Source organism: Crotalus tigris, unplaced genomic scaffold (assembly GCF_016545835.1).
Source record: "Crotalus tigris isolate CLP2741 ecotype Arizona unplaced genomic scaffold, ASM1654583v1 scf7180000018068.1947079, whole genome shotgun sequence".
Taxonomy (NCBI): Eukaryota; Metazoa; Chordata; class Lepidosauria; order Squamata; family Viperidae; genus Crotalus; species Crotalus tigris.
Genome location: NW_024096805.1, coordinates 991,184 through 1,018,092, shown reverse-complemented (window position 1 = coordinate 1,018,092; position 26,909 = coordinate 991,184). Strand labels below are relative to the sequence as shown.

General features: G+C 43.0%; 2 protein-coding genes across 6 annotated transcripts in view; both read right to left on the bottom strand.

Annotated features, from left to right (window-relative positions):
• Positions 1–9,417: 9,417 nt before the first annotated feature.
• On the bottom strand, positions 9,418–16,116 carry KCNJ8 (potassium inwardly rectifying channel subfamily J member 8). Of its 2 annotated transcripts, XM_039347344.1 has the most exons (3): positions 15,742–16,116; positions 11,678–12,100; positions 9,615–10,515 (listed from the first exon to the last, which is right to left on the bottom strand). In XM_039347344.1, exons 2-3 carry the CDS (start codon positions 12,037–12,039, stop codon positions 9,615–9,617), a joined length of 1,263 nt encoding a protein of 420 aa, XP_039203278.1. In that variant the 5' UTR covers positions 12,040–12,100; positions 15,742–16,116. The 2 variants fall into 2 exon arrangements, with proteins under 2 accessions (XP_039203279.1, XP_039203278.1); XM_039347345.1 differs by lacking the exon at positions 15,742–16,116 and having other exon boundaries at positions 9,418–10,515; positions 11,678–12,039.
• A 9,427-nt stretch (positions 16,117–25,543) lies between these two features.
• Positions 25,544–26,909, bottom strand: part of ABCC9 (ATP binding cassette subfamily C member 9) — a 104,927-nt gene continuing 103,561 nt past the window's right edge. For 2 of the 4 annotated variants that reach the window (XM_039347376.1, XM_039347378.1), the window contains one exon: positions 25,544–26,386. In XM_039347376.1, the coding sequence (XP_039203310.1) occupies positions 26,249–26,386 (138 nt within the window). In that variant the 3' untranslated portion in view covers positions 25,544–26,248. The remainder of the gene's footprint in view (positions 26,387–26,909) is intronic. The other 2 variants (XM_039347375.1, XM_039347377.1) reach the window with 1 other exon arrangement.

The following is a 26,909-nucleotide window of genomic DNA, read 5'->3' as shown; positions in this document are numbered from 1 at the left end:
TTTCTAAGTAGTCTGAGCAATTTTGTTGCATCCACTAATTGGATATCCATGTTGTGGTGGTGGTTGTTCACTTGCTAAGTCATGTCTGACTTCATGACCCTATGGACCACAGCACGCCAACCCCCACTATCTCCTGGAGTTTTCTCGAATTCATGTTCATTGCATTGATGGGACCATCCAACCTTCTCATCCTCCGTCATCCTCCTTCTCCTTTTGCCTTCCATCTTTCCCAACATTGGGGTCTTCTCCAAGGAGTCCTCTCTTCTCATTAGGTAGCCAAAGTATTTGAGCTTCAGCTTCAGGATCTGTCCTTCCAAAGGGACAGACAGGATTGATTTCCTTTAGGATTGACTGATTTGATCTCCTTGCAGTTCAAGGGACTCGCAAGAAACTTCTCTCCAGCACTGCAATTCCAAAGGATATCCAATCCATACCTTCATCTTTTTCTTTAGAAGGTCAACAATTGCTGCTGTTTGATACGTTGAATCCTTGATTTCATCCCATTTGTTTGCAATGCTCATTCCGGAACTGCAGAAATGAATCTTTCTCTTCCTTTGTGTTGGCTTGTAGCTGGCTCTTGTTCATTTCATTTGTGGTTCCTTTTATATATTGATTGTGTGATGGTTGACTTTTCTAATATTCTATGTGCTCCTCCCACCGTTCAGTTTGACAGTCCTGTTTTGCTTCTGCTAAGGGCTGTTTTCTTTGCAAACTTTGACTAGCGTTTTCTTTTTGCTTGATTTATTTATTTTATTTATCTAATCCCTGTTTTTCTTCTTCAGGTGTCTGCTTTACCTGCAGTAAATCACTAGACTCATTTTTTTGTGTGAAGTGTAGAAGGAAAAAAAAATGACATGATTTGTGGATTTGAAGATTAAAAAAGGATGTGGATCAAATGAAGGGCTGATGGGATTTATATAATATCTAAGAGGGAGGACAGATTGTAAGATTTATCTGCTGAAAAAAAGATGAAAGTCATGTTTCATAACTTAGTTTTTTTTTTCTTTTCTTTCCCTTCCTTCCTTTCTTTTCCTTCCTCCCTCCCTCCTTTTTCCTTCTGTCTTCCCTCCCTTTTCCTTCTGTCTTTCCTTCCTTCCTTCCTTCCTTCCTTCCTTCCTTCCTTCCTTCCTTCCTTCCTTCCTTCCTTCCTTCCTTCCTCCCTCCCTCCCTCCCTCCCTCCCTTTCTCCCTTTCTCCCTCCCTCCTTCCCTTCACCTTCCCTTCCCCAAAAGGGTGAAATAAGGAAAAAATAAAAAATATAAGGAAGTCACTTCCAATCAGTACTTTGTCTTCTTTGCACAGAAGTGTCCATGTGTGCGAAAGAAACTATAAACTGACAATGGCTACTATATAAAGAAAACTTATATAAAATGTTCTATAGATGGCATTTTCCACCTGTTAGATTAGCAAAAATGTTTAAAAATATGTCTAGTAAATGTTGGAAATGTAATCAAAATCCTGGTACATGCTATCACTTGTGGTGGACATGTGTTAAAGCAAGAAAATTTTAGACAAAAATACATACTTGGTTAGAAAAGATGTTAGGGAAAACATACAGATTTTAAACCTGGAATTTTTTTTATTAGGCATAATTCCAGAAAAGATTGATAAACAAAATGTGTATTTAACACTACATGTATTAACAGCAGTGAGGATTGTATTGCGCAGCACGGGAAAAATGCGATAACATCATCGGAGGAAGCAATAATTAAGAAAATACTGGACTATGCAGAAATGGATAGACTCACACTGAGAATCAAAGAAAAAGAAGACACAGAATACTTTCAAACATGGAACTTATTTTATCAATGGCTGGAAAAACAAGATAGAGAGTAAGAACTTAACTTTTATTGTCCATGTGTAGGCTATCCATGTGTAATGTGTTGCACATGAGTACCATCCTCTGTTTGCGAAAAAAGTTGTACATCTTTTCTGTGCACAACAATAAACTGGATTAACCAGATTTTATTAAAAGGCAGTCTACTCATACAAGTTGGCTTTACTTTACTTCCTTTGGTGTCTCAGTTCTCCACACAACCTGAACGCATCTGTAGATATCCAGGAACAGAGAGACCATAATCTGTGGGGTCCTTGGTGCTCTCTGAGTTTAGTTGTTTTTTTGCAGACGTTTCATTACCCAGCTAGTTAACATCGTCAGTGCTAGAATGGAATGAGGTTTGGTCTCTGTAAACAACAGGACACACCACTTATATGTAAAGAGAGAATAACTACATTCCTTTCTGGCATGGATGATGTAACCTAGTTGGGTAATGAAACACCTGCAAGAAAACAACCAAGCTCAAAAAACACGAACCATAGTTCAACTATAATAATAATAATAATAATAATAATAATAATAATAATAATAATAATAATGATGATGATGATGATGTTGGAAGGGATTTGGAGGTCATCTAGTCCAACCCCCTGCTCAGGCAGGAAACCCTATACCATTTCAGACAAATGGCTGTCCAGTCTCTTCTTAAAAACTTCCAGTGTTGGAGCATTCACAGCTTCTGGAGGCAGGTTGTTCCACTGGTTAATTGTTCTAACTGTCAGGACATTTCTCCTTAGTTCTAGGTTGCTTCTGTCCCTGATTAGTTTCCATCTGTTGCTTCTCGTCCTGCCTTCAGGCGCTTTGGAGAATAGCTTGACTCCCTCTTCTTTTGGCAGTCCCTGAGATATTGGAACATGGCTATCATGTCTCCCCTCGCCCTTCTCTTCATTAAACTAGAGGTTCCCAATTCCAGCAATGGTTCCTTATAGCTTTAGCCTTCAGTCCCCTAATCATCTTTGTTGCTCTTCTCTGTACTCTTTCTAGAGTCTCAACATCTTTTTTACATCACGGTGACCAAAACTGGATGTAGTATTCCAAGTGTGGCCTTATCAAGGCATTGTAAAGTGGTATTAACACTTCATGTGAACTGAAATATTCTTTTTTTATGAAGCCATAATCTTCTGGATGAGTCTTTGGATTAAAGTCTGGACCGCTGAAGGTTTTTTTTTTTCACCTAATGTCAGCTGCACAGAGAACATTCTTCTTTAGTTTATATCAGTTGAGAGCAATACGCTTATTTTGTTGATTTAAAAATATACACGCAGCCTAACAAAGATTAAAGAGGTTACTGCTGGGCGAATCAGTCTCTGCTGAAAGTGGGCTAGGAAAGAATGTTTTAATATATACAAGCGGGTGACATTGGAAACATTAAAACTCAAACAGAGTTTTCACCATGATTTTACAAACGAGCATCACTGACATAAAAAAAGATGAGCACAGCCTAGAAGATAAAGCATTTGTCTGTGCTTTTCTTTCAGCGTTTGCAAGAAATTATTAAAGTGATGTAGTTGAGATTAATTTTTTTTGCCTGGATTTATTTATCCTTCCTTCTTTCTTTCTTTCTTTCTTTCTTTCTTTCTTTCTTTCTTTCTTTCTTTCTTTCTTTCTTCTTTCTTTCTTTCTTTCTTTTTTTCTTTCTTTCTTTCTTTCTTTCTTTTTTGCCTGCTTTTCAGGGGTGTTTATTTGTGCCAAAAGCATATGGATAGTTCCCACTTTACGACCACAACTGAACCCAAATTTTTGGTTGCTAAGCAAAGCAGTTGTTAAGCGAGATTTGCCCCTTTGTGACCTTTCTGGCTGCAGTTGTTAAGCGAATCACTGCAGCTGTTAAGTGAGTAACACAATTGTAAAGTGAATCTGACGTCCCCTATTGACTTTACTTGTCAGAAAGTCACAAAAGGAGATTGCGTGATCCTGGGACACTGCAACCGTGGTAAATATGAACCAGTTGCTAAGCATTCATATTTTGTTCACATGATCATAGTCAGTTTTTTCAGTGCCATTGTAACTTTGAATAATCACTAAAAGAATGGTTGTAAGTCAAGGATTACGTGTATACCAAGCACAACTCTGTTGTTTTAAAGGAATCCTTTTCAGTTATAAGTGACAGTGGTCTACAGGTTTTCAACCAGAAGGAGAAAATTCACACACTCGGGACCAATCCAGTTGTGACTAGTTTACACACTTACACACTTGCTTTGGCCGTGTCATTGGAGGGAATTCACTGGAGAAAGCAATTATTTTGGGAAGAATTAGTGGTAAAAGGAAACCAGGCCACCAAAGATGGACACGGTGGCTGGACTGATACCAGTCAGAAGCCTAGAATAACTCAAAGAAGCAGTGCAAGATTGGAAGATGTGGAGAGACCTGGTCCATAGAATCGCCAAGAGTTGAACACAACTGCATGGATATCAATATTACCACCACCACCACCACCACCATTATCATCATCATATAGATGACCAAATAAACTGAGCCTCTACAACTTGAAGGGGAAATTGCCATATTGAATTATTATGTTCCCCAATACTTATTTTAGAGAAACCATGCCATAAAAAGGGAGAGGGGCTCAAAATTATGCTTTGGGATATTCATAAATGGATGCCTCTTAAACTGCTTAATCAAAACAATACTTTGAATGTACTGAAATGAATCTCTCTCTCTCTCTCTCTCTCTCTCTCTCCATCCCCCCTCTCTCTTTCTCTCTCTCCATCCCTCCATCCCTCTATCCCCCCTCTATCCATCCATCCATCCATCCATCCATCCATCCATCCATCCATCCATCCATCTATCTATCTATCTATCTATCTATCTATCTATCTATCTATCTATCTATCTATCTATCTATCTATCTATCTATCTATGAGTTGTGGTAGCGTAGTGATTAGAATGCAGTATTGCAGGTTAATTCTGCCAACTGCCAGGAGTTCAATCCTGACCAGCTCAAGGTTGACTCAGCCTTCCATCCTTCTGAGGTTGGTAAAATGAGGACACAGATTGTTGGGGGCAATAGGCTGACTTTGTAAACCACTTAGAGAAGGCTGTAAAGTACTATGAAGCGGTATACTGTATAAGTCTAAGCGCTATTGCTATTTCTCTCTCTCTCATATGGCATATTCGAAAGTAATTCCAGGAATATGCTAGTTATTCCAATAGATATTTATCGAATGTGCTGTATCGATAAATATGTACTGGAATAACTTAACATTTGTGCTGGATTAACTAACTCTGTTAGGCTTGCTCAGTCCCTACTATGCTGAACAGAAAGCATGAGACTTCACTGCATTTTTTTTAACAATTCACAGCTAAGTGCATTTTGCTCTCTCGGGGGAATATAGTTTGCAAATCAGGGGATTCATGATTCATGAAATACGCATTCCAGGATGTAGAAATATTTTTTGCTTCCTTGCTTTTTGAGGAGGGGCAGGCCGATGATTAAAGCATCAATTCTGGAGACTTCCTCAAAACATTGGAGAATTGATAAGTCTACAAGAGAGAAATAAAGTGTCTTCTGATTGGCTGTATGATTTCATTACCTGCTCATTTCCATTTGGAGGAATTTTATCAGTGATTCCTGGCACAGACCCCAGACATAGTGCTAACAATTGTGGGATTAATGTAAGCCTGATGTTTCAGCAACACAAATTATTTGGAAGACAGTATCACAGGGACTCCAGAATGGAAAACACCAAGGATCTACATCTTTGCATAATTATGATCCCAGATCCCAATTTCATGTCCTTCACCTCAAACATAAGCACAGATCAGAAGCAAAGTTAGAAAGTGGAAAAACTTTATTGAAGAAATCTTTTTTTGTGAAGCTGGACAGCTAATACTGCCTACATTTAAGATATGTCAAAATCCTTAACAAGGTTCTTGAAGGTGAGTTATTTGCTGATAAATGAACAGATGTGGAGATTGGATACTAATTGTCCATCATTTACTGTACAGTGAAGCAAAGATTATCTCTTCCATTTAGCTTCTGAATGCTATAGGGGTTTAGTAAAATTATTCTGAAGTGACCAGAACTGCATTTACGTGTTTGTTAATAAATTGATGGAAGGCAATGGGAAAGTGTGGAGTTATCACTGAGATGGGCAAATCAGCAACACACAACATAGTCTAGGTCCGGAGGAAACATAAGTCAGTTCACATACAGGAAATCCTTGACATACAGCCATTCATTTAGTTACACAGTCACTGGGAAAAGTGATTTATGACTGGTCCTCACACTTAGGACGGTCACAGCATCCCCATAGTCATATGATCGAAATTTGAGCACTTGGCAATTGGCATGTATTTATGTTTCATTATCCTGGGGTCACATAATCATTATTTATGATCTTCCCAGCTGGCTGCCAACAAACCAAGTTAATGGGGGAAGCTGGATTCATTTAATGACCGAACCACTGCAGCGATTCATTTAACAACCATGGCAAAAAAAGTGATAATATCAGCCGTGACTCACTTAACAGCCTTTTTGCTTAGCCACAGAAACTCTGATTCCAATTTCGTCCTAGGTTGAGGACTATCTGTACTGGTTGAAATAACCTCACATTGGGGGCTAGGATTATTAGGTTTTCCTGGACCACGGTTCAGCGTTACAACTTACTCCCTCGATTTCGCATGGTTTAATTTGGCTGCTAAACCTGGATTTGGCAGAGGTCTGTCACACACATGGTATGACATGGCTAGGTCAACCGGTCAGTCCTAGAAGTGATCGACCCTGACTGCTCTTTAGAAGGCCAGATCCTGAAGTTGAAACTCAAGTACTTTGGCCACCTAATGAGAAGGGCCTAATGCTGGGAAAGATTGAGGGCAAGAGAAGAAGGGGACGACAGAGAAGGAGGTGGCTGGAGGGAGTCCCTGAAGCAGTAGGCGTGAGCTTCAATGGACTCCAGAAGATGGTAGAGGACAGGAAGGCCTGGAGGAACATTGTCCATAGGGTTGCAATGGGTTGGACACGATTTCGCAACTAACAACAAGAAAGAAGCCCCATTGAATGGCTGGTTTTTCCTTGGTCCTCTGTTACCCCCAGTTTAAGCTCGCTGCTTTTATTCCCCATATTTCAATACCTTCTTTGCATCGTGGCCTTCAGACTGCTGGCAAGCCGGGCATCTCTGCAACGAGAAGGGTTTGCTTTCAGCTTGTTTCTGACCTTGCTGGATTTTATTGTGACCTTGGGGAGCAAATCTAACACCCGACAGAGAAAATATCCTGCCTTTTCTTTCCTCTTCTAGCTCTCCCTCAATTTAAGGAAAAGGAATTTCTTCTGTCAAAGGAAAAAGAGGAAATTCCTGCGGGCAAAGAGAAGTGATTTTGCTTTGCTTTTGATTCAGACTGGCCAAGAGAGGAGTGTGTATGCACGTGCGCAAATGTCCAGTCTCGCGCAGCCATTTCTTCAATTATCTAAAACAGGGTTTCTCAACCTCAGAAACTTTAAACCAGGAGCCTCCAAACTTGGCCCTTTTATGACTGGTGGACTTCAACTCCCAGAATTCCTCAGCCAGGCACGCTGGCTGAGGAATCCTGGGAGTTGAAGTCCACCAGTCATAAAAGGGCCTAGTTTGAAGACCTCTGCTTTAAACAGTCTGGCTGGGGAATTCTGGCTGGGAATGCTGGATATCCCCCAGAGTTCTGCCTGAGGAATTCTGGGAGTTGAAGTCCACCAGTCATAAAAGGGCCAAGTTTGAAGACCCCTGCTTTAAACAGTCTGGCTGGTGAATGCTGGGAGTTGAAGTTCACCCATCTTAAAATTGCTGAGGCTGAGAAACACTAGCGCTCCCTTGCTTTTCACTTTCGTGAGGGGATTCCTTCCATGAATATGGGCGTGTGTGTTTCAAACTAATATTGCTACTACCACTGCTAATCCCGGCTGTTATTACTTCAGTAATATCCACTATTTATCAACCAAATAACCTCCACCACAGGACTTATTTTAAAAAAATCCCTTTCTTCTAAGACCCTACAGTTTTCAAAATGGATTACATAAAACTCGAGAAGTACAGTTCAAGCATGATATCTAGATAGAGATAGAAGCTTAGATACAGAGAGAGAGAAAGAGAGAGAGAGAGGGAGGGAGGGAGAGAGATACACACTTTCCCCATAATGAGCATTCACAAGGAAATAAAACAGCTTTGAGTTAAACAAAAGATAAAGAGAGTATGAAAAATAAGATTCAAATAAAAATTGGCCCCACCTTCATGTAAATGGAAGAGGTAATTTGCTGTCTTTACTTTTTCCAAAGATATGGGTAGCCAACAAATTATAGATAGTCCTCGACATAGAACCATTTATTTAGTGACTGTTCAAAGTTACAGCAGCGCTGAAGATGGTGAAATGACTGCTTTTCCCACTTGCAATCATTGCAGCATCTCACAGTCATGTGATCAGAATTTGGCTGCTTGGCAACTGGCACATAGTTGTGACAGTTGCAGTGTCCCAAGGTCAGGTGATCTTCTGGCAAGCAAAGTCAATGAGGAATTCCCTTGATGATTCACTTAACAACGGTGGCAAGAACGGTCATAAAAGAGCACTAGCACTTAGCACTAGCACTTAGACTTATATACCGCTTCACGGGGCTTTACAGCTCCCTCTAAGCGGTTTACAGAGGCAGAATATTGCCTCCAACAATCTGGGTCCTCATTTTACCGACCTCAGAAGGATGGAAGGCTGAGTCAACCTTCAGCAGGTCAGGATTGAACTCCTGGCAGTGGGCAGAGTTCGCCTGCGATGCTGCGCCACCAAAATGGAGCAAAAGTCACTTAACAACTGTCTTGCATAACAACGTAAATTTCGGGTTCAGTTGTGATTATACGTTGAGGACTATCTATATCAGTGATGGCGAACCTTTTAGAGATGGAGTGCCCAAAAACCAGCCCTCTTGCCCACCCACGCTCCGCCTGCTCCGCCCCAGCCCATCCCCGCCCCGCCCGCAGGGCCTCTCACTGCCTCCATGGCCCGTCGCAGATCGCCCAGGTGGCCCAGCAGTGCCATGGCGGCCACGCCCGCACCCTGCAGCATCAAGCGCACGATGGGGCACAAGAGCAGAGTCTTGTCCCCGCTGCCTGGTTGCCATGTCCTTGGCTGTGCTGCTCCGCGCGGGTCGTGCTCGGGGATGACTCTCCTTGGGGGAGGCTGCTGGTTAGGAGGGGGCCGCAGGGGGAGGTGGGGCTGGGGTGACGGGATGCATGTTCACAGAGAGGGCTCTGAGTGCCGCCTCTGGAACGCGTGCCATAGGTTCACCACCACTGACCTATATCATCTTAACCTCAAATCATGCAAACATTGGCCTGTATACTGATAGAATAGTCAACTGCGACCTGGTTTGATCTGGTGTCTGCATGTAATAAATAGCCCTTAATGCAGTGGTTCTCAACCTGTGGCTCAGGACCCCATTTGGGGTCGAATGACCATTTCACGGGGATCGCCAAACAACGCAGTCCACCATTTTTTCCCCTTTTCCTTAGCTGTGCTACTCCCTTTTATTCTATTGGCTTTTGAAAGCCAATAGAATAGACTCTCTTCAATAGAGTCTAATTCTATTGGCTTTCAAAAGCCAATAGGAATTGTCCAGGCTGTCTCTGCCCTGCTGAGCCCGCCAAAAGTCCCATTCTGCAAACGGTGCTGCACCAGTTGAGTAGTACTCGACTTATGACCGGTTGGGGGTCGCGGCATTAAAAAGGTTGAGAACCACTGCCTTAATGGCTGTTAAATGTTTATACCAAAATTAATACTAATATTATAACAGGACCACCGCGTAGGGCTGCTCGGCTCTGTCATGTTTCCATGGTGTTTTGGTTGCCTTCTGGCGTTATGAACTGGACTTTAGGCACAATGAAGGAAGAGTTATTCCTCCGGATTGAGTTATTCCTCCGGATTGAGTTATTCCTTCTCATGGAGTTACGTTTCCTCAAAGAGTTTTGGTGGGACAGCTCACTTTTCTGGAGGGTCTGGATGAGAATGGAGGGCTTCTCATCCAGTTCCTTGGCACTGCAGCGGGGCGCCGCGACTTTGCTGGTGTTGCCAAATTTGGAGTAGTCGACAGCGTACGTCCCTTCCTCTTCAGTGACGATGGGCACAAAGCGATGACCCCACAAGATCTCTTCTGATATGTAGGATGTTCTGGCTTGGGTGGTGATTCCAGTGGTTTCCACCACACCTTCAAGTATGACAATGATTTCTAGGTCTTGGCTGGCCAGGTCACTGGAGGAAATGTCATAAAGAGGACTCCGCTTATCAATGACGTGGCAAACGATCAACGGAGCCACCAGGAAAATATTGTTGCTTTCGAGAGGATTGTCTACCGGAACATCAACCTGGTGGATTGGGATGACTTCTCCTTCTGGAGTGGTGGTCTTCTTGACAACCTGGATTCGTACCGAGGCACTGATGATCATGCTTTTCCGCAGGTCCCCTACGCGGAACATAAAACACAGGTGGCCATTACGGACAGCGATGACGGCGTTCCGACTGAAAATCAACGTTTCTGCTCTCCGGTGGGCTTGGGCGGTTTTCATAAAGATGCAGCCTAGCATGACTGCATTGATGATCAAGCCCACAATGTTTTGAAGGATCAAAACACTGATGGCGATGGGACATTCTTCGGTCATCATCCTTCCGCCGAAACCAATGGTCACCTGGACCTCAATGGAGAAGAGGAAAGCAGAGATGAAGGACCTGTCAGAAAGGCAGGAAAGTGAAGTTATAAAATTCAGAAAGTCGATAAATCAGTTCTTTTCCATTTTGAAAGCATGCATATAAGTTGCAATGGATGGCTGTGAAAGCTGGACCGTAAGAAAGGCTGAGCACCAAAGAATTAAGGCCTTTGAACTCTGGTGCTGGAAAAGACTCCTGCGAGTCCCCTGGACTACAAGGCGATCAAACCGGTCAGTCCTAGAGGAGATCAACCCTGACTGCTCTTTAGAAGGCCAGATCCTGAAGTTGAAACTCAAGTACTTTGGCCACCTAATGAGAAGGAAGGAGTCACTGGAGAAGAGCCTAATGCTGGGAAAGATTGAGGGCAATAGAAGAAGGGGACGATAGAGAATGAGGTGGCTGGATGGAGTCCCTGAAGCAGTAGGAGTGAGCTTAAATGGACTCCAGAAGATGGTAGAAGACAGGAAGGCCTGGAGGAACATTGTCCATGGGGTCACGATGTGTCGGACACGACTTCTCAACTAACAACAAAGGCTGGTCAAATCAACTGAAAACACTTATCCTGCATAGTATACATGGGTTCACACAACACATCAGATCAAGCCAAGATTGGGCTGGTAGTTTATGGCTCATGGCTCTAGCATATTATGTAAATAAACTACAGGTAGACCTTGACCTCCAACCATTAGTTAGAAGTTACAACGGCACTGAAAAAAGTGATTTATGATCGTTTCTCAAACTTACAACCGTTGCAGCATCCCCGTGGTCACATGATCAAAATGTGGATGCTTGGCAACTGGTTCATATTTATGATGGTTGCAGTGTCCTGGGATCGTGTCATCCCCTTTTGCGACCTTCTGACAAGCAAAGTCAATGGGGAAGCCAGATTCACTTAACAACCGTGTTACTAACTTAACATCTGCAGTGATTCACTTAACTGTGCAACCTTGAGCCAGTCAGGATCGAACTCCTGATTGTGGGCAGAGTTTGCCTGCGATGCTGCATTCTAACCCCTGCGCTGCCAAATTGGGACAAATTTCACTGTCTTGCTTAGCAACAGAAATTTGGGATCTCCGTTGTGATCGTACGTCCGAGGACTACCTGCATTTATGAAGCCCTGGATTTGTTGGCATGTCTGCAATCATGGCATCCAACATCTCCTCTTCAAGACGTGGCTCCTTACCTGACACAGGTGATACAAGGTTTCCATTTGCTGATGTCTTCATTGGTGCAAGGCTTGTCCATGTCTCCATGGGCGAAAGCCACCAGCCACCACATCATGGCGAAGAATAACCAGCTGCAGAGGAAGGACATGGTGAAGATCACCAAAGTGTGGCGCCATTTCAGGTCCACCAAGGTGGTGAAGATGTCCTGCAGGAAGCGTCCCTGCTCACGGATGTTCTTGTGCGCCAGGTTGCACGCGCCATTTTTGGCAATGAAACGGGCTTTGCGCTGGCGGTCTCGAATGCGGGGCTTGCCCAAATTCTCAGCTGCAATGCGGGCAAGGACATACTCTTCTGGGATGATGCTTTTCCTGGCCAACATCTTCCTGCCACCATAGCCCAGCAAATGGCATACAAAAGACTCCTTTTACTTTTCTCAAATCCTGCAATGAGGGGAAAAAAAGATACACCGTCATCTTTTTCTTCCCTTCTTCTGCTGCAAACAATATTACAAAGCCAAGAAATAGATTTCAAAGAGATCATAGTTTAGAGCAGGGGTCTTCCAACTTGGCCCTATTATGACTTGTGGACTTCAACTCCCAGAATTCCTCAGCCAGGCACGTTGGCTGAGGAATTCTGGGAATTGAAGTCCACAAGTCATAAAAGGGCCAAGTCTGGAGACCCCTGGTTTAGGGAATTCCTGCTTGAGAATATATAACATCTATGTCAGTATTTCTCAACCTTAGCAACTTTAAGATGTGTTGACTTCAACTCCCAGAATTCCCTAGCCAGAATTGCTGAGCCAGCATGGCTCAGCTTGGAAACATCTCAGCTTGGAAACATCTCCCTTTCCTCTCAGCGTGGCTGGCTCAGGAACTCTGGGAGTTGAAGTCCACGAGTCATAAAAGAGCCAAGGTTGCCTACCCCTGGTATAGGGTTTCCTGCCTGAGCAGGGGGTTGGACTAGATGACCTCCAAGGTCCTTTCCAACTTTATTATTATTAATATACCAGACAAACAAACCTTTCATTTGTCTAGAAAGTTCAAATGGCGTCAGATGAAGCTGAAAACAATGCTATTCCTCTGGCTACATTATACACGGAGGACCCACGAATCTTGTTTTTTTTTTTTCAAAAACAAAATCGTCTTTTTTTAAAGATCAGAATCTTCTTGGGGTCAGGTCTTCCTCCTCCTTTTTCTTGAATAAGTCTGGAGGAACTGCAGAGTCGGGAAAGACCTTATAGTGCTTTTGAAGGCTTCTCCACAATCCCTAGTGGGGGAAAGCAAGCGACAGCCCAGAAGAGGAGAAAAAACTTGGCAACCTGGGAGAAAGAAATGGGTGGGGGAGAGAGGAAGAGGGAGGGTAGGAGGAGTCACTGTAGGAGATGGGCGGGGCCATCTATATGTAAAAAGGGGGTGGGCTTTGGCCATGTAGTTGTGGTTGCCATTTTGACTGTTTTGACTAGTCCTCCCATGAACCCAGCCAAGAGGGGAAAAGGCAGCAGAGGAGATAGAGTATCTGAAGGCAGCCGATATGACGCTATTGCATCTATCCCTCATCCACAGTCCCTTTGGTTGAATTAATGTTTCTTGAGTAGCTCCAAAATCCATCTCTCCCTCCTTCCTTTTAAACAGTTTAAACATACTCAGTTTAAACCTGTTTAAACAGTTTAGACTTAATTCCTCCCCTCGTGGTGCCACTATAGGGCACTGCATGCCAAAGGAACTAGACTCAGGGACAGTTTTTTTCCTCATGCCATCATTCTGCTGAACACCTAATTCTCACATTACTGTCTTATGTCTAAGTATATTTACCCATGTTGTATGTTCCATATTCTATTCTATTCTATTCTATTCTATTCTATTCTATTCTATTCTATTCTATTCTATTCTATTCTATATTCTATTCTTAAATTCCATATTCTATTCTTAAATTCCATATTCTATTCTATTTTCTATTATTAAATTTCATATTTCTATTCTATTCTTAAATTCCATATTCTATTCTATTCTATTCTATTCTTCTATTCTATTCTTAAATTCCATATTCTATTCTTAAATTCCATATTCTATTATATTTTCTATTATTAAATTTCATATTTCTATTCTATTCTATTCTATTCTTAAATTCCATATTCTATTCTATTCTATTCCATTCCATTCCATTCTATTCTATTCTATTCTTAAATTCCATATTCTGTTCTGTTGTGTTTTCTATTAAATTTCATTATTCCATTCCATTCCATTCTATTCTATTCTACTCTGTTCCATTCCATTCCAAAAACATTTGGAAACAAGCCCATGAAAGACAAGAAGTCTTGCTTGGCCTGAAAGCTTGCTTGCAACCTTTGAAATGTTCCCTTTCCAAATAAAAACCTCCACTGCTGATCTCACAACAAATTAGTATTATTTATACAAAGCATCCATGCCCCGACCGTTGAAACTTGAAATAAATGCAAGAATTAATAAAACATTTGACATCTATTGCACGAGGGAACTTTTATAAAAACAAAAATCACTCCACGTTGGCAAAACTACAAACACTTCTTAGAGTGAAAGAGGATTTAATCGGAGATGGGGCTTAGGCTTAGAACTTGGGAACGGTGAGAGATGGTTTGCTTCTGTGATAGTCCTGAAAGAGAACAAGAGAGTTTTTTTCCCAGCACGTCCCACGTGCCTCGCTTTAATTCCATAATTTATTACAGCAGCTCAAACCCAGATCTGAGATTAAGGAGAGATCCTTTCAGAACACACACACACACACAGAGAGAGACATATACATACACACACACACACACATAACAGTGAAAAGAATTTTCAGCCCTGCCTTGTCACCATTTAGCAACTGAGCAATGCTTCCAAAAACATGACACTGAGGGCGAGAAACTTAAAGAACATAGGATAATAGGTTTGGAAAGGACCTTGGAGGTCTTCTAGTCCAACCCCTTTGGTAAAGGGAAGAACTCTCTGGAAAAGCAACTATGGCATGCAAAGCTCTACTAACTTGCTGATGCTGGGGACAGAGGGCGCTTTTCTATTAACAAAATAACAGAATAACAGAGTTGGAAGGGACCTTGGAGGTCTTCTAGTCCAACCCCCTGCTCAGGCAGCAAACTCTATACCATTTCAGACAAATGGCTATCCAGTCTCTTCTTAAAAACCTCCAATGTTGGAGCATTCACTGCTTCTGGAGGCAGGTTGTTCCACTGGTTAATTGTTCTCACTGTCAGGAAGTTTCTCCTTAGTTCTAGGTTGCTTCTCTCCTTGATTAGTTTCCATCCGTTGCTTCTTGTCCTGCCTTCAGGCGCTTTGGAGAAGAGCTTGACCGCACACAGCCCTCTTCTCTGTGACAGCCCCTCAAGTACTGGAAGACTGTGGTCATGTCACCTGTAATCTTTCTCTGCCTTAGACTAGCCCAGGGGTAGGTAACCTTGGCTCTTTTATGACTGGTGGACTTCAACTCCCAGAATTCCTGAGCCAGCCATGCTGAGGGAGAAGGGAGAGGTTTCCAAGCTGAGACATGCTGGCTCAGGAATTCTGGGAGTTGAAGTCTACCAGTCATAAAAGGGCCATGGTTCCCCAGCCCTGCGCCTAGATCAGGGGTCTTCAAACTTGGCAACTTTAAGATGTGTGGACTTCAACTCCCAGAATTCCTAAGCCAGCCATGCTGAGGGGAAAGGGAGAAGTTTCCAAGCTGAGCCATGCTGGCTCAGGAACTCTGGGAGTTGAAGTCCACCAGTCATAAAAAAGGCGAGGTTGCCTACCCCTGGCCTAAGTCGTCCTGTTCTAAATGGTGAGCCTCCTAGACCAGGGGTAGGCAACCTTGGCTCTTTTATGACTGGTGGACTTCAACTCCCAGAATTCCTGAGCCAGCCATGCTGAGGGGGAAAAGAAGAGATTTCCATGCTGAGCCATGCTGGCTCAGGAACTCTGGGAGTTGAAGTCCACCAGTCATAAAAGAGCCAAGGTTGCCTACCCCTGGACTAGACACACCTAGTTCCCGCAACTGTACGTTGCACCGTTTAGCCTCCATCTTTGTTCCTCTTTTCTGCACTGAAGTCCAAAGAAGGAAACGGGCCACTTACCAAGAAGCGCTGCTGGAGCCTGCAGTCAGCTGGGCCAAATCATGCGAGCTGCCATGGGCGCAAGGGAGATCCTGAGATGCGCAAGGGGAGGCAGGAGACAGGATCGCAAGGGGAGGAAGGCGAGCCAGCTGCTGGAGAACGGGGGCTTTCGGCGACCTCCTGGTCCCCAACCGGACTTGTTATTCCCGAGAGATAAAGTGTGGCCCTTAGGTCGAGAAACGGTCGAGGAGACGCGCAGTGGGTCGAAGCGGCTCCTGTCCCGCTTTGGGACGCCTAGCTGGGCGCAGAACGAGGCGGCGGCGGCGCGAAGGATCCTACAGTTGCTGCCTTCCTCTCTTGCGAAGGGAACTTTTCTGCATTTTGTGTCTGTGTGTGTGTGTGTGTGAGAGAGAGAGAGAGAGAGAGAGAGAGAGAGAGGATGGTCAGAGGGAGGGAGGGAGACTGGCCGGACTCCAAAAATCCAACTGACGCCACGAAAAAAGGCGAGGAGGAATTGGGGAGGAGGAGAGCCCCAGACGAAGAAAAGAGATCCAGAAAGCACTGGAGGAGAGTTCGTCCCCTAAGTAACTCTTAATAAATTAGCTACTTTCATTTGAAGCCAGTTGGAAGAATTAGTGGCTGTAAGGAACCGAGAAGCTCCATTCTGAATGGATTGGGTTTTTTTAAAAAAAAAATTCTCGTGGGGAGGGCCTGTCCCAGCCCAAGATTTGCCCAAAGCTGGGGTGATTCCAGTTGTTTTCTGCACAGGGGATGCTGGTTTATCTTGGTGACCCTTAGCTGGGTCTGAAGCTTTAAGCAGGCTGGACTCATGCAGCACACTAAACATTAAAATCATTTGATTCTGGGGTGGGATGCAGGTCTTTAGTGTTACGGTAATCCAGCCTGTTTCATTACTTCTCTTTTATTTTTTATTTTTTAAAGAATATTACCTTTAAAATCTTGGTTTCTTGGTTTATAATTCCCCTATATTGTCTGAACCCTTAAAAAAACAAACTGCCAAACAGCTTAAGGGAGTTGTATGAATGCCAGTCCTCCCCCCCCCCCTTCTAATGTTATGTAGCCACCACAGTTAACTTAGACTTCAGTGTCTGGTGTGGAATTGGGTTCACTGGACAGACCATGATTGAGTTAACTTACATTTCCAAATTAAGCAACAATATGCATCTCTCTCAACTAATTGCAGATGGAAAGTTAGCAAAATATTTTGGTCTACCTTTGATCTAAGGCTTTTTTTTTCTCCCTTTCTTTTTGCTGAAATAGATGCGTCAGAGACAGAAGTATACGTGCCAGACATCACTGGAAAAGGGAAATCAGGCTAATCAGCACTTAGCAAAACTTTGAAATTTTCCCACTGCCTGGAATGGATGGAGTGTTTTAATTCTGGCATCCGGCATCTTCCATTTCATGGAAATTTACATTCCTGCAAATCTAATTCCATTATCCTCATTCTATCTATCTACACTGTATCAATCTACCATATGCAAAAGAAAATAGCTAGATAGATGATAGATATAGATAATAGATAGATAGATAGATAGATAGATAGATAGATAGATAGATAGATAGATAGACAGATAGACAGATAGAAAGAGATGATGGATAGATAGATGATCGATATAGATAGATGATAGATAATTAGATATAGATAGATGATAGAGATAGATAGAGATAGATATAGGCAGATGATAGATATATAAATAGATGATAGAGATAGATAGATAGATGATAGATAATGATATAGATAGACAGATATAGATAGATGATAGATATAGATATATAGGGACGACAGAGAATGAGATGGCTGGATGGAGTCACTGAAGCAGTAGGTGTGAACTTAAATGGACTCCAGAAGATGGTAGAGGACAGGAAGACCTGGAGGAATGTTGTCCATGGGGTTGCGATGGGTCGGACACGACTTCGCAATTAACAACAACAAATATAGAGATAGATACATAGATAGATAGATAGATAGATAGATAGATAGATATACAGAAAGAGAGAGAGAGAGAATCTAGATAGAATATTTGCATTGACCCAAAACTTGTGAAGAAATATGCCAAGCAGTCATCAGTCTGGCTGATGGTTAGAATACAATTATGAACCATAGGATTACGGAATTGAAGGGATCCCAAGGATCATCTAATCCAATCCTCTGAAGTGTTCAAGAAAATCGGTTAAGGCATCCATGAGCAATAGTGGTCCAGCCTTTTCTTAAAAGTTTCCTGAGATGGAAAACTCACAACTTCCATAAGTAAACCACACCACTGGTATATAGATTTTACTCTCAGAATTTTTTCCCTTATATTTAAATAAAATCTAGGTTACTGTTTGTTGTTCAGGTCATTTCTGACTCTGTGTGACCCCATGGATCACAGCACACCAGGCCCCCCTGTCCTCCACTGTCTACTGGAGTTTTCTCAAGTTGATGTTCATTGCATTGATGGCATCATTCAACCATCTCCTCCTCTGCTGTCTCCTTCTTCTTTTGCCTTCCATCTTTCCCAGCATTGGGGTCTTTTCCAAGGAGATCCCTCTTCTCATTTGGTGGCCGAAATATTTAAGCTTCAGCTTCAGTCTCCGTCCTTTCAAAGAACAGCCAGGATGGGTTTCCTTTAGGACTGACTGATTTGATCTTCTTGCAGTCAAAGGGTCTCTCAAGAGTCTTCTCCAACACCACAATTCGAAAGCATCAATTCTTTGGAGCTCAGCCTTCCTTATGGCAGAACTCCCACAGCCATACATTACAAACATACATTTTTGAGAAGAGACTGGACAACCATTTGTCTGAAATGGTATAGGTTTCCTGCCTAAGCTGGGGGTTGGACTAGAAGACCTCCAAGGTTCCTTCCAACTCTGTTATTCTAAAATCTAGGTAGTGGCCATTTATGATCTTTTTCAATAGTCTTTTCTCCACACTGAAGAAGCCAAGATCCTTCAGCTTGTCTCCAGAGAGCCTTTCCTTGAGTCCTGTGTCATCTTTGTCACCACTTGACCCTAAGATTTTCTGTGTGGTTTTCAGTGACAAACATTTTGGTTCAGCCTGGGCTCCCTTACAGCGGTGAGGTTCACACTGAGCTATGACTTGTTTACACCATGCTTGAAGAAGGCATCACCGTATGGATCATACATTGCTCAGATGTCATGACTTATAACCACAAGGTCTGTGTACATACTACTTTCTGCTTCCAAATGACACTACCGCTTAGTTCTGAATTTTGCAATGTGGCATCCATGGGGTTTGCACACGAGTCCCTTGGAGATCTTAAACACCTCTCTTGCCTCTGCCCCCCTCTTAATTTCTTCACAATACCCTTTGGGTTAAAATGAGAAGGTGGTCTATGGCAAAGCAAAATACACGTTTTGCTCATCACTTCCAGGAAGTCTTGATCCTTCCAAAGGTCTCATTAGTGTCCTTAAAATATGATAAAACTCCTGCGTGATGTTTCCAAGGCCATCTTGGAAAAGGATGAGAAAGTAACGAAGCAGAAGAGCATGCTGTTTAATGATTGCCTATCCTTGTTACGGCAGCCCTTGTTACGGTCAGGACCCCATCGTGGAAAAGAAAAGAAAAGAAGAAGAACAAGAAGTAGTAGTAGAAGTTGTTATTGGAAAGGACCTTGGAGGTCATTTAGTCCAACCCTCTGCTCAGGCAGGAAACCCTATACCATTTCAGACAAATGGCTGTCCAGTCTCCTTAAAAACTTCCAGTGTTGGAGTATTCACAGCTTCTGGAGGCAGGTTGTTCCACTGATTAATTGTTCTGTCAGGAAGTTTCTCCTTAGTTCTAGGTTGCTTCTCTCCTTGATTAGTTTCCATCCATTGCTTCTTGTCCTGCCTTCAGGCGCTTTGGAGAATAGCTTGACTCCCTCTTCTTTGGGGCAGCCCCTGAGTTATTGGAAGACTGCTGTCATGTCCCCCCTCGTCCTTCTCTTCGTTAAACTAGTCATACCCAATTCCAGCAACCGTTCCTTACATGCTTTAGCCTCCAGTCCCCTGATCATCTTTGTTGCTCTTCTCTGTACTCTTTCCAGAGTCTCAACATCTTTGTTTTTGAGAATGTCCACGGCACATTCTCAAATTCCAAATGCATCTGATCCTCCATTTGGGGTGGGGGGAATGGAGGTCATTGGACCCTGATGTTGGGAAAGATTGAAGGCAAAAGGAGAAGGGGACACAGAAGATGAGATGGTTGGATAGTGTCGTCAACACAATGAACATGAATTTGGGCAAAATCTGGGAAACAGTGGACAGGGAGGGCCTGGTGTGCTAAGGTCCATGGGGTTGCAAAGAGTTGTACACAACTTAGTGACTGAGCAATACTACTAGTTTAATGTAATAAATGTCACATTTTTGTCAGAATCAGCTTTAGGTTTTTACCTAAGTTGCTGAGTTAAAGTCTATGCGGGTACTTATCAGGAATTCCCCCCCCCATCTCCCTTCAGTTTGGGCAATTCATGTGATTTATACAGGGACTAAAAACCCAGTTCATACTTTTTGAATCTACATGGATATTACAAGGGTGTTACATATCAACAATGACATGTTTCTGAATGTTGTAAAGGCAACTCAAAAATGTGGATGTTCAGAAAAAAAAAAGTCTGTAATCAAAGCAGTTTGGGCAATATTGTTTGCCCAGTTCATTTGGTGAAAGAATTTAAATAATAAAATGTACATAATGGATTAATAGAATAACAGAATTGGAAGAGACCTTGGAGGTCATCTAGTCCAACCCCCTGCTCAAGCGGGAAACCGTATAAGTTTTCACACAAATGGCTGTCCAGTCTCTTCTTGAAAACCTCCAGTGTTGGAGCACCCACAACTTCTGGAGGCATGAATGTTCATGAATTTTCTATGTGCTTTCTGGAAAATTGAAGTGGATTCAGGAGCAAAATACAAAGCTTAAGATACAGGAGGATCTGGACAGACTTGAACACTGGGCGCTATCTAACAAAATGAAATTCAGTGGTGAAAAAAGCAAGGTTCTACATTTAGGCAAGAAAAACCAAATGCATAGGTATAGTATAGGGGGTACCTTGCTCAATAGTAGTAACTGTGAGGGATCTCGGAGTCCTAGTGGACGATCACTTAAATATGAGCCAGCCAAAAAGCCAACACAGTGATAGGCTGCATTAACAGAGGGACAGAATCAAGATCACATGAAGTGTTAATACCACTCTACAATGCCTTGGTAAGGCCACACTTGGAATACTGCATCCAGTTTTGGTCACCACGATGTAAAAAAGATATTGAGAATCTAGAAAGAGTGTAGAGAAGAGCAACAAAGATGATTAGGGGACTGGAGGCTAAAACACATAAGGAGCAGTTGCTGGAATTGGGTATGTCTAGTTTAATGAAGAGAAGGACGAGAGGGGACATCATAGCAGTCTTCCAATATTTCAGGGGCTGCCCCAAAGAAGAGGGAGTCAAGCTATTCTCCAAAGCTCCTGAAGGTAGGACAAAAAGCAACGGATGGAAACTGATCAAGGAGAGAAACAACCTAGAACTAAGGAGAAACTTCCTGACAGTCAGAACAATTAACCAGTGGAACAACCTGCCTCCAGAAGCGGTGAGTGCTCCAACACTGGAAGTTTTTAAGAAGAGAATGGATAGCCATGTGTCTGAAATGGTATAGGGCAGTGATGGCGAACCTTTTAGAGAGCCAGTGCCCAAATTGCAACCCAAAACCCACTTATTTATCACTAGGTTCTGGGTGGGCGTGGCCGCGGTGGTCATGGCAGACTGGGTGGGTGGGGCCAGGACAGCAGGGGCCAGTCCCTCACCATCTCCAGGACATGGCACGTGTGCCCACAGAGAGGGCTCTGAGTGCCACCTCTGGCACGCGTGCCATAGGTTCGCCACCACTGAAGGTTGGATTAGATCAGTGGTTCTCAACCTTTTTAATGCCGCGACCCCCAACCAATCGTAAGTCGAGGACTAGTCAACTGGTGCAGCACCGTTTGCAGAATGGGACTTTTGGCAGGCTCAGCAGGGCAGAGACAGCCTGGACAATTCCTATTGGCTTTTGAAAGCCAATAGAATTAGACTCTATTCAAGAGAGTCTATCCTATTGGCTTTCAAAAGCCAATAGAATAAAAGGGAGTAGCACAGCTAAGGAAAAGGGGGAAAAATGGCGGATTGCGTTTGGCGACCCCCGTGAAGTGGTTGTTCGACCCCAAATGGGGTCCCGACCCACAGGTTGAGAACTACTGGATTAGATGACCTCCAAGGTCCCTTCTAACATGTTGTTATTATCATCATCATTATTATTATTATTATCAATCCCTTCTCAGGATTGTCCCAAGCCTTCTGTTTTGCCAGTTGCATAAGATCACATTTTGATTCCCCCCATCTTTAGTGTTTAGGGAGTAGAGAGGGAGTGAAGGAGAAGAGTCTTTCCGTTTTGGATCTCAACCAAGCCTCACTTGGCCAATGCTGTGTACCCTGGTAACAGCAGCCAAGACTTTGCCTTGAGATTTTGCTGTTTTGCTCTTCCATTGATTCGGACTAAGCCCTGCAGCTGTTTTCAGTCTGTCAGAGTTAAGAATTCTGTCACAAGTTCTAATCTGTATTGATTGCCCTGAAGAGAACAAGGGGGGGGGGGAAGCACTACATTTTAGCAAAGGAACTCCAGCTGCTAGGACAATGGTGGCCAACCTATGGCACGGGTGCCAGAGGCGGCACTCAGAGCCCTCTCTGGGCACGCGCGCCGTCGCCCCAGTCCTAGGCCTTCAGCTGGGTTTTATAAAACCTTTTTGCTTTAGGCCTCCGCCGCTGTGTGCAAAAAAAAAAAAAAGGTTCAATCAATCAGTCAATTTCAACTTCTCGCGGAAAAAAAAAAAGAATTTGCAAAGTTGGAATTGATTGATTGAACTTTTTAGTCCCACCCAGTCTGCCGTTACCACTGCAGCCACGCCCATCCAATTGGCCACGCCCATCCAATTGGCCACGCCCATCTGGCACCCAACAATACATAAGTGGGTTTTAGGTTGCAGTTTGGGCATTCAGTCTCGAAAAGGTTCACCATCACTGTGCTAGGAAAAAGTTAGTAGGAATTCACTGTTGACAGTTTAGGAAGGAGCTGGGCAAGTCCTGTTTTCAACTTCAGATAGGAAGCTAGTGTTTCCTCAAGGGGACTGCAAAAATCTGGCTGCTTTCTCTTCATCCCAAAGGAGCAGCTTTTTTTTAACATATAAAACTTTTGCTTTTGAGATTATATCACAGCCTTTGGAAACCCAAGAATAGGACAGTTCTTTGTCCAGCTGTCCCTTCAAGGGAATCTAGCAGGGCTCTGGGGCTTAGAAGCCAACACCATCTTTTCCAACCTGCTTTTAAGATAAGATAACCTTTATTGTCATTTTTTTTTAACTGTGGGCACAACGGCACGCATCAAAAATGAAATTTAGTTGCTTTTCAGATGCCACATCTAGCAGAGGGCTTAGAAGGAAGATACTCTATTGTAGAAGGCTACAATTGGGCCGTGAACTAAGGGTGGTGCCTGTGAGGTTCTCCAGATGTTGTTGAAGACAGTTCTGGATGCCATGATACAAAAAAGATGCTGGAAAGTGTGCAGAGAAGAGCAACAAAGAAGATCGGGGATTCGGAGGCTAAACCGTGCAATGAACAGTTAAGGGAACTAGGTATGTCTAGACCAGGGGTCTTCAAACCTGGCCCTTTTGTGACTTGAGGAATTCTGGGAGTTGAAGTCCACAAGTCATAAAAGGGCCAAGTTTGGAGACTCCTGGTCTAGACTAACAAAGAGAAGGGTTGATAAGAGACATGGCAGCTGTCTTCCAGTTCTGAAGGGGCAGTTACAGGGAGGAGTGTGTTGACTTATTCTTCAAAGCACCTGAGGGCAGGAGAAGAAGTAACAGATGGAAACTCATCGAAGTGAAATACAACTTATAATTAAGGACAAATTTCCGGGGCAAGAACTATTAATCAGTGTAACAGCTTGCCTCCAGATGTTGTGGGTGCTCCATCGCTGGAGGTCTTCAAGAAAAGATTGGCCAGCCATCTGTCCAGGATGGTGTAAGGTCTCCTGCCTTGGACGGGGTGGTGGAACAGTGGTTCTTAACCTTTTTGAACGAATCGCCCCCTTGAGCCAATGAGGAAGTTGTCATCGCCCCCCTCCCGCAAAATAACCTCTCAATCGCAACATAGAAAATAATTCTTCAATTTATGCAAACACTTTTTTTGTTTACTTTAAAATTGTCATCAGGACATATCGATGCAAATTATTTATTTCTAGTCTTTTCCCCATATCTCCCATATTCTGGCCAATGGCGGGCCACTGTATGGGTAGAGACTGCTGCACAACGCGCATGAAGATAAGCGATGCGTCTTTACATATGTACGGCATTCTGTACTGAAGCTAGCTGGAGGAACATTTGAAAACACAATTCAGTCCATTAATAGCGAGCGATCTGATGTTTTTTACAACAGATATACAGCGATTCACTGTATGAAAAATTCTCAAAAGTTTCCCCAAAAGTTCTCGCTCCATCGCCCCCATATCGCCCCCTTTTCGTTCCTTCGCCCCCCTGAAAAATAAAATCGCCCCCTGGGGGGCAATATCGCCCAGGTGAAGAACCACTGGACTAGAAGACCTCCAAGGTTCCTCCCACCCTTATGATTCTATGATTCTAAGTCCAGTTGCCTACTGCTGCCTCTTAGACCAGGCTATGTAGTTATTTTGGGAGTTGTAGTTCAGTAACACCTGGAAAGTCATAGATGTCCCATCCTAAAGAAAAAGGTACAGGAATAGACTCTGAACTGGTGGTACAGGTCCAAGGGGGAGCGGGGAAACTTAGGATTTGTGGTACAAAGTTCAATCCAAAATAACTCACTATTTGGCCCTAGTGAAAAAAATGGAATTCCATTTCCCCAAGGAACTGAAAATACAACTGCTAGTTCCCATAATGCAGTGTTTCTCAACCTTGACCATTTTAAGGCAGGTGGACTTCAACTCCCAGAATTCCACAGCCAGCAATGCTGGCTGTGGAATTCTGGGAGTTGAAGTCCACCTGCCTTAAAATGGTCAAGGTTGAGAAACACTGCCATAATAGCTGCGGATGATAATAAAAGCGGATATACAGTAAAACTTTACTCTAATTTACTTTACTCAGAGGAGAACGTTTCAAATTCATTGTCGTTATGCACAATCTGGGCCTCTGAGATACCTCTGGGAGGTTGCACCTTCCGTTGAGAAACCTCTGTCCATCTTTCTTGCTACATCCTCCATTAATAGCATATAGGTGGTCCTTGACCTATGACCACAATTGGGCCCACAATTTCTGTTGCTAAGCAAGGCAGCTGCCAAGTGAGTCATGCCCCATCTTTTTTTTGCCATGGATCCTAAACGAATCACTGCAGTCGCTCATTGACTTCGCTGGGAAGGTCACAAATGATGACCACATCTCCCTAGGACACTGCAGCTGTTGTAAACAGATGCCAGTTGCCAAGTGCCCAAATGTTGATCAAGTGACTGTGGAGATGCTGTGATGGTGGAGAGTACTGGTCAAAAGTCACTTTTTTCAGTGCTGTTGTAATTCTGAATGGTCCCTAAGTGAGGTTCAGCACTACCTGTATTTTCCTGATTGTTTTTTGTTCTAAACTATGGAGAAATCTAAAATATTAGAAATAATTCTTGGCAACTTATTTCCATAGTTGTCCTGCATTGGATGAAAACCATTTCAATTAAAGATTTCAAGTGCTTTGGAAGAACTAGCACAATTATCAGTTCCTTGAGCTGCGCTGATAAAATAAGCAGAGCCAGACTCCAAAGAAGACAAAAAACAGGATCGTTTTTTAAACCTTGTTTGCTATTTTATTCGATAATTCAGTTCATTAATACATTTCTTTTAAGAGTTAGGAACTTCAGAGCATTCCCAAGCGCAAAAGATACAAATTCAGCAAAAATTAGTTTACCACTGTGCCACCTAAATGGGGATCTCTTAATTTTGAATAAAGATGCAGTCTTGGGATGTTTATTTATTAAAGTCCCCAGGGACAACAGGACTTCAGCCTAGAAAAGTCTAGCTGCACTCGTGTAACCCTTCCAGTAAAAACAATTTAGCAATCAGGTTTTTCTGGATGGCCTCAGTCCCTTTATTTTTTTTTTCTCTTCCAGGGAAAAAAAAGTGCTCAGACATTTTTTCCCCCCTTTGTCTAGGAATTCTGCTAGTAGTAACTTCTTTGGTTTGCCAAATTGGAAAACCTTTTAAGGAGTCTCTCTTTTTTTTTTTTTTTGAAATATGAAATGCTTATCCTGGTCTTATGAGATCTATTGAAGAAACATACAAAAGGGGTTCTCTAGCCTTTGGTGAATAATTTACTGCTTTGAGACTTACATCATGCACTTGGGTTTTATAAAAATTACAAATGGAAAAATCCAGTGATAATAAATTATATATAAAGGGGGAGAGGGGAGGAACTTCCTTCTTTCGTTATTATTATTATTTTAAAATCAGCGTTGGAAAAGCCAACTGCATGCAACCTTGTGGCTTTTTCAATTGTCAGCCCGAACAAAAGAGGCGAAGATGCTGTCTTCTTGGGCCAGCAGATTCTCAGGCGTGTCGTTTTCCAAAATGATCCCTCGTTTCATCACAATAACCACGTCTGCAGTTAGGATGGTGTGGACTCGATGCTGCAATTTAAAAAAATATATATGTGTGGGTTATTTGTTTTTTAACTTAGCCTTTCAGTAGGCCAGGTCAGGAAACAGACATCATAAGGCCCACTAGAAGTCTGCTATTCCATTTATTGGTTTGTTTGTTTGTTTGTTTGTTTGTTTGTTCATTCGTTCATTCATTCATTCATTCATTCATTCATTCATTCATCCATCCTGCCTTTATTACATTAATCAGCCATTTGTCCGAAATGGTGTAGGGTTTCCTGCCTGAGCAGGGGGTTGGACTCGATGACCTCCAAAGTCCCTTCCAACATTATTACTATTATTATTATTATTATTACTACTACTACTACTACTATTACCATCATCATCATCCCCACAACAACCCTGTGAGGTGAATCAAGCTGAGAATGACTGGCCCAGAGTCATCCAACGGCCTTTCATGGCTAAGGCAGGACTAGAACTCACCACCTCCTGTGATTGGTCCAAAGTCACCCAGAGGCTTTCATGCCTAAGATGGGACTAGAACTCACAGTCT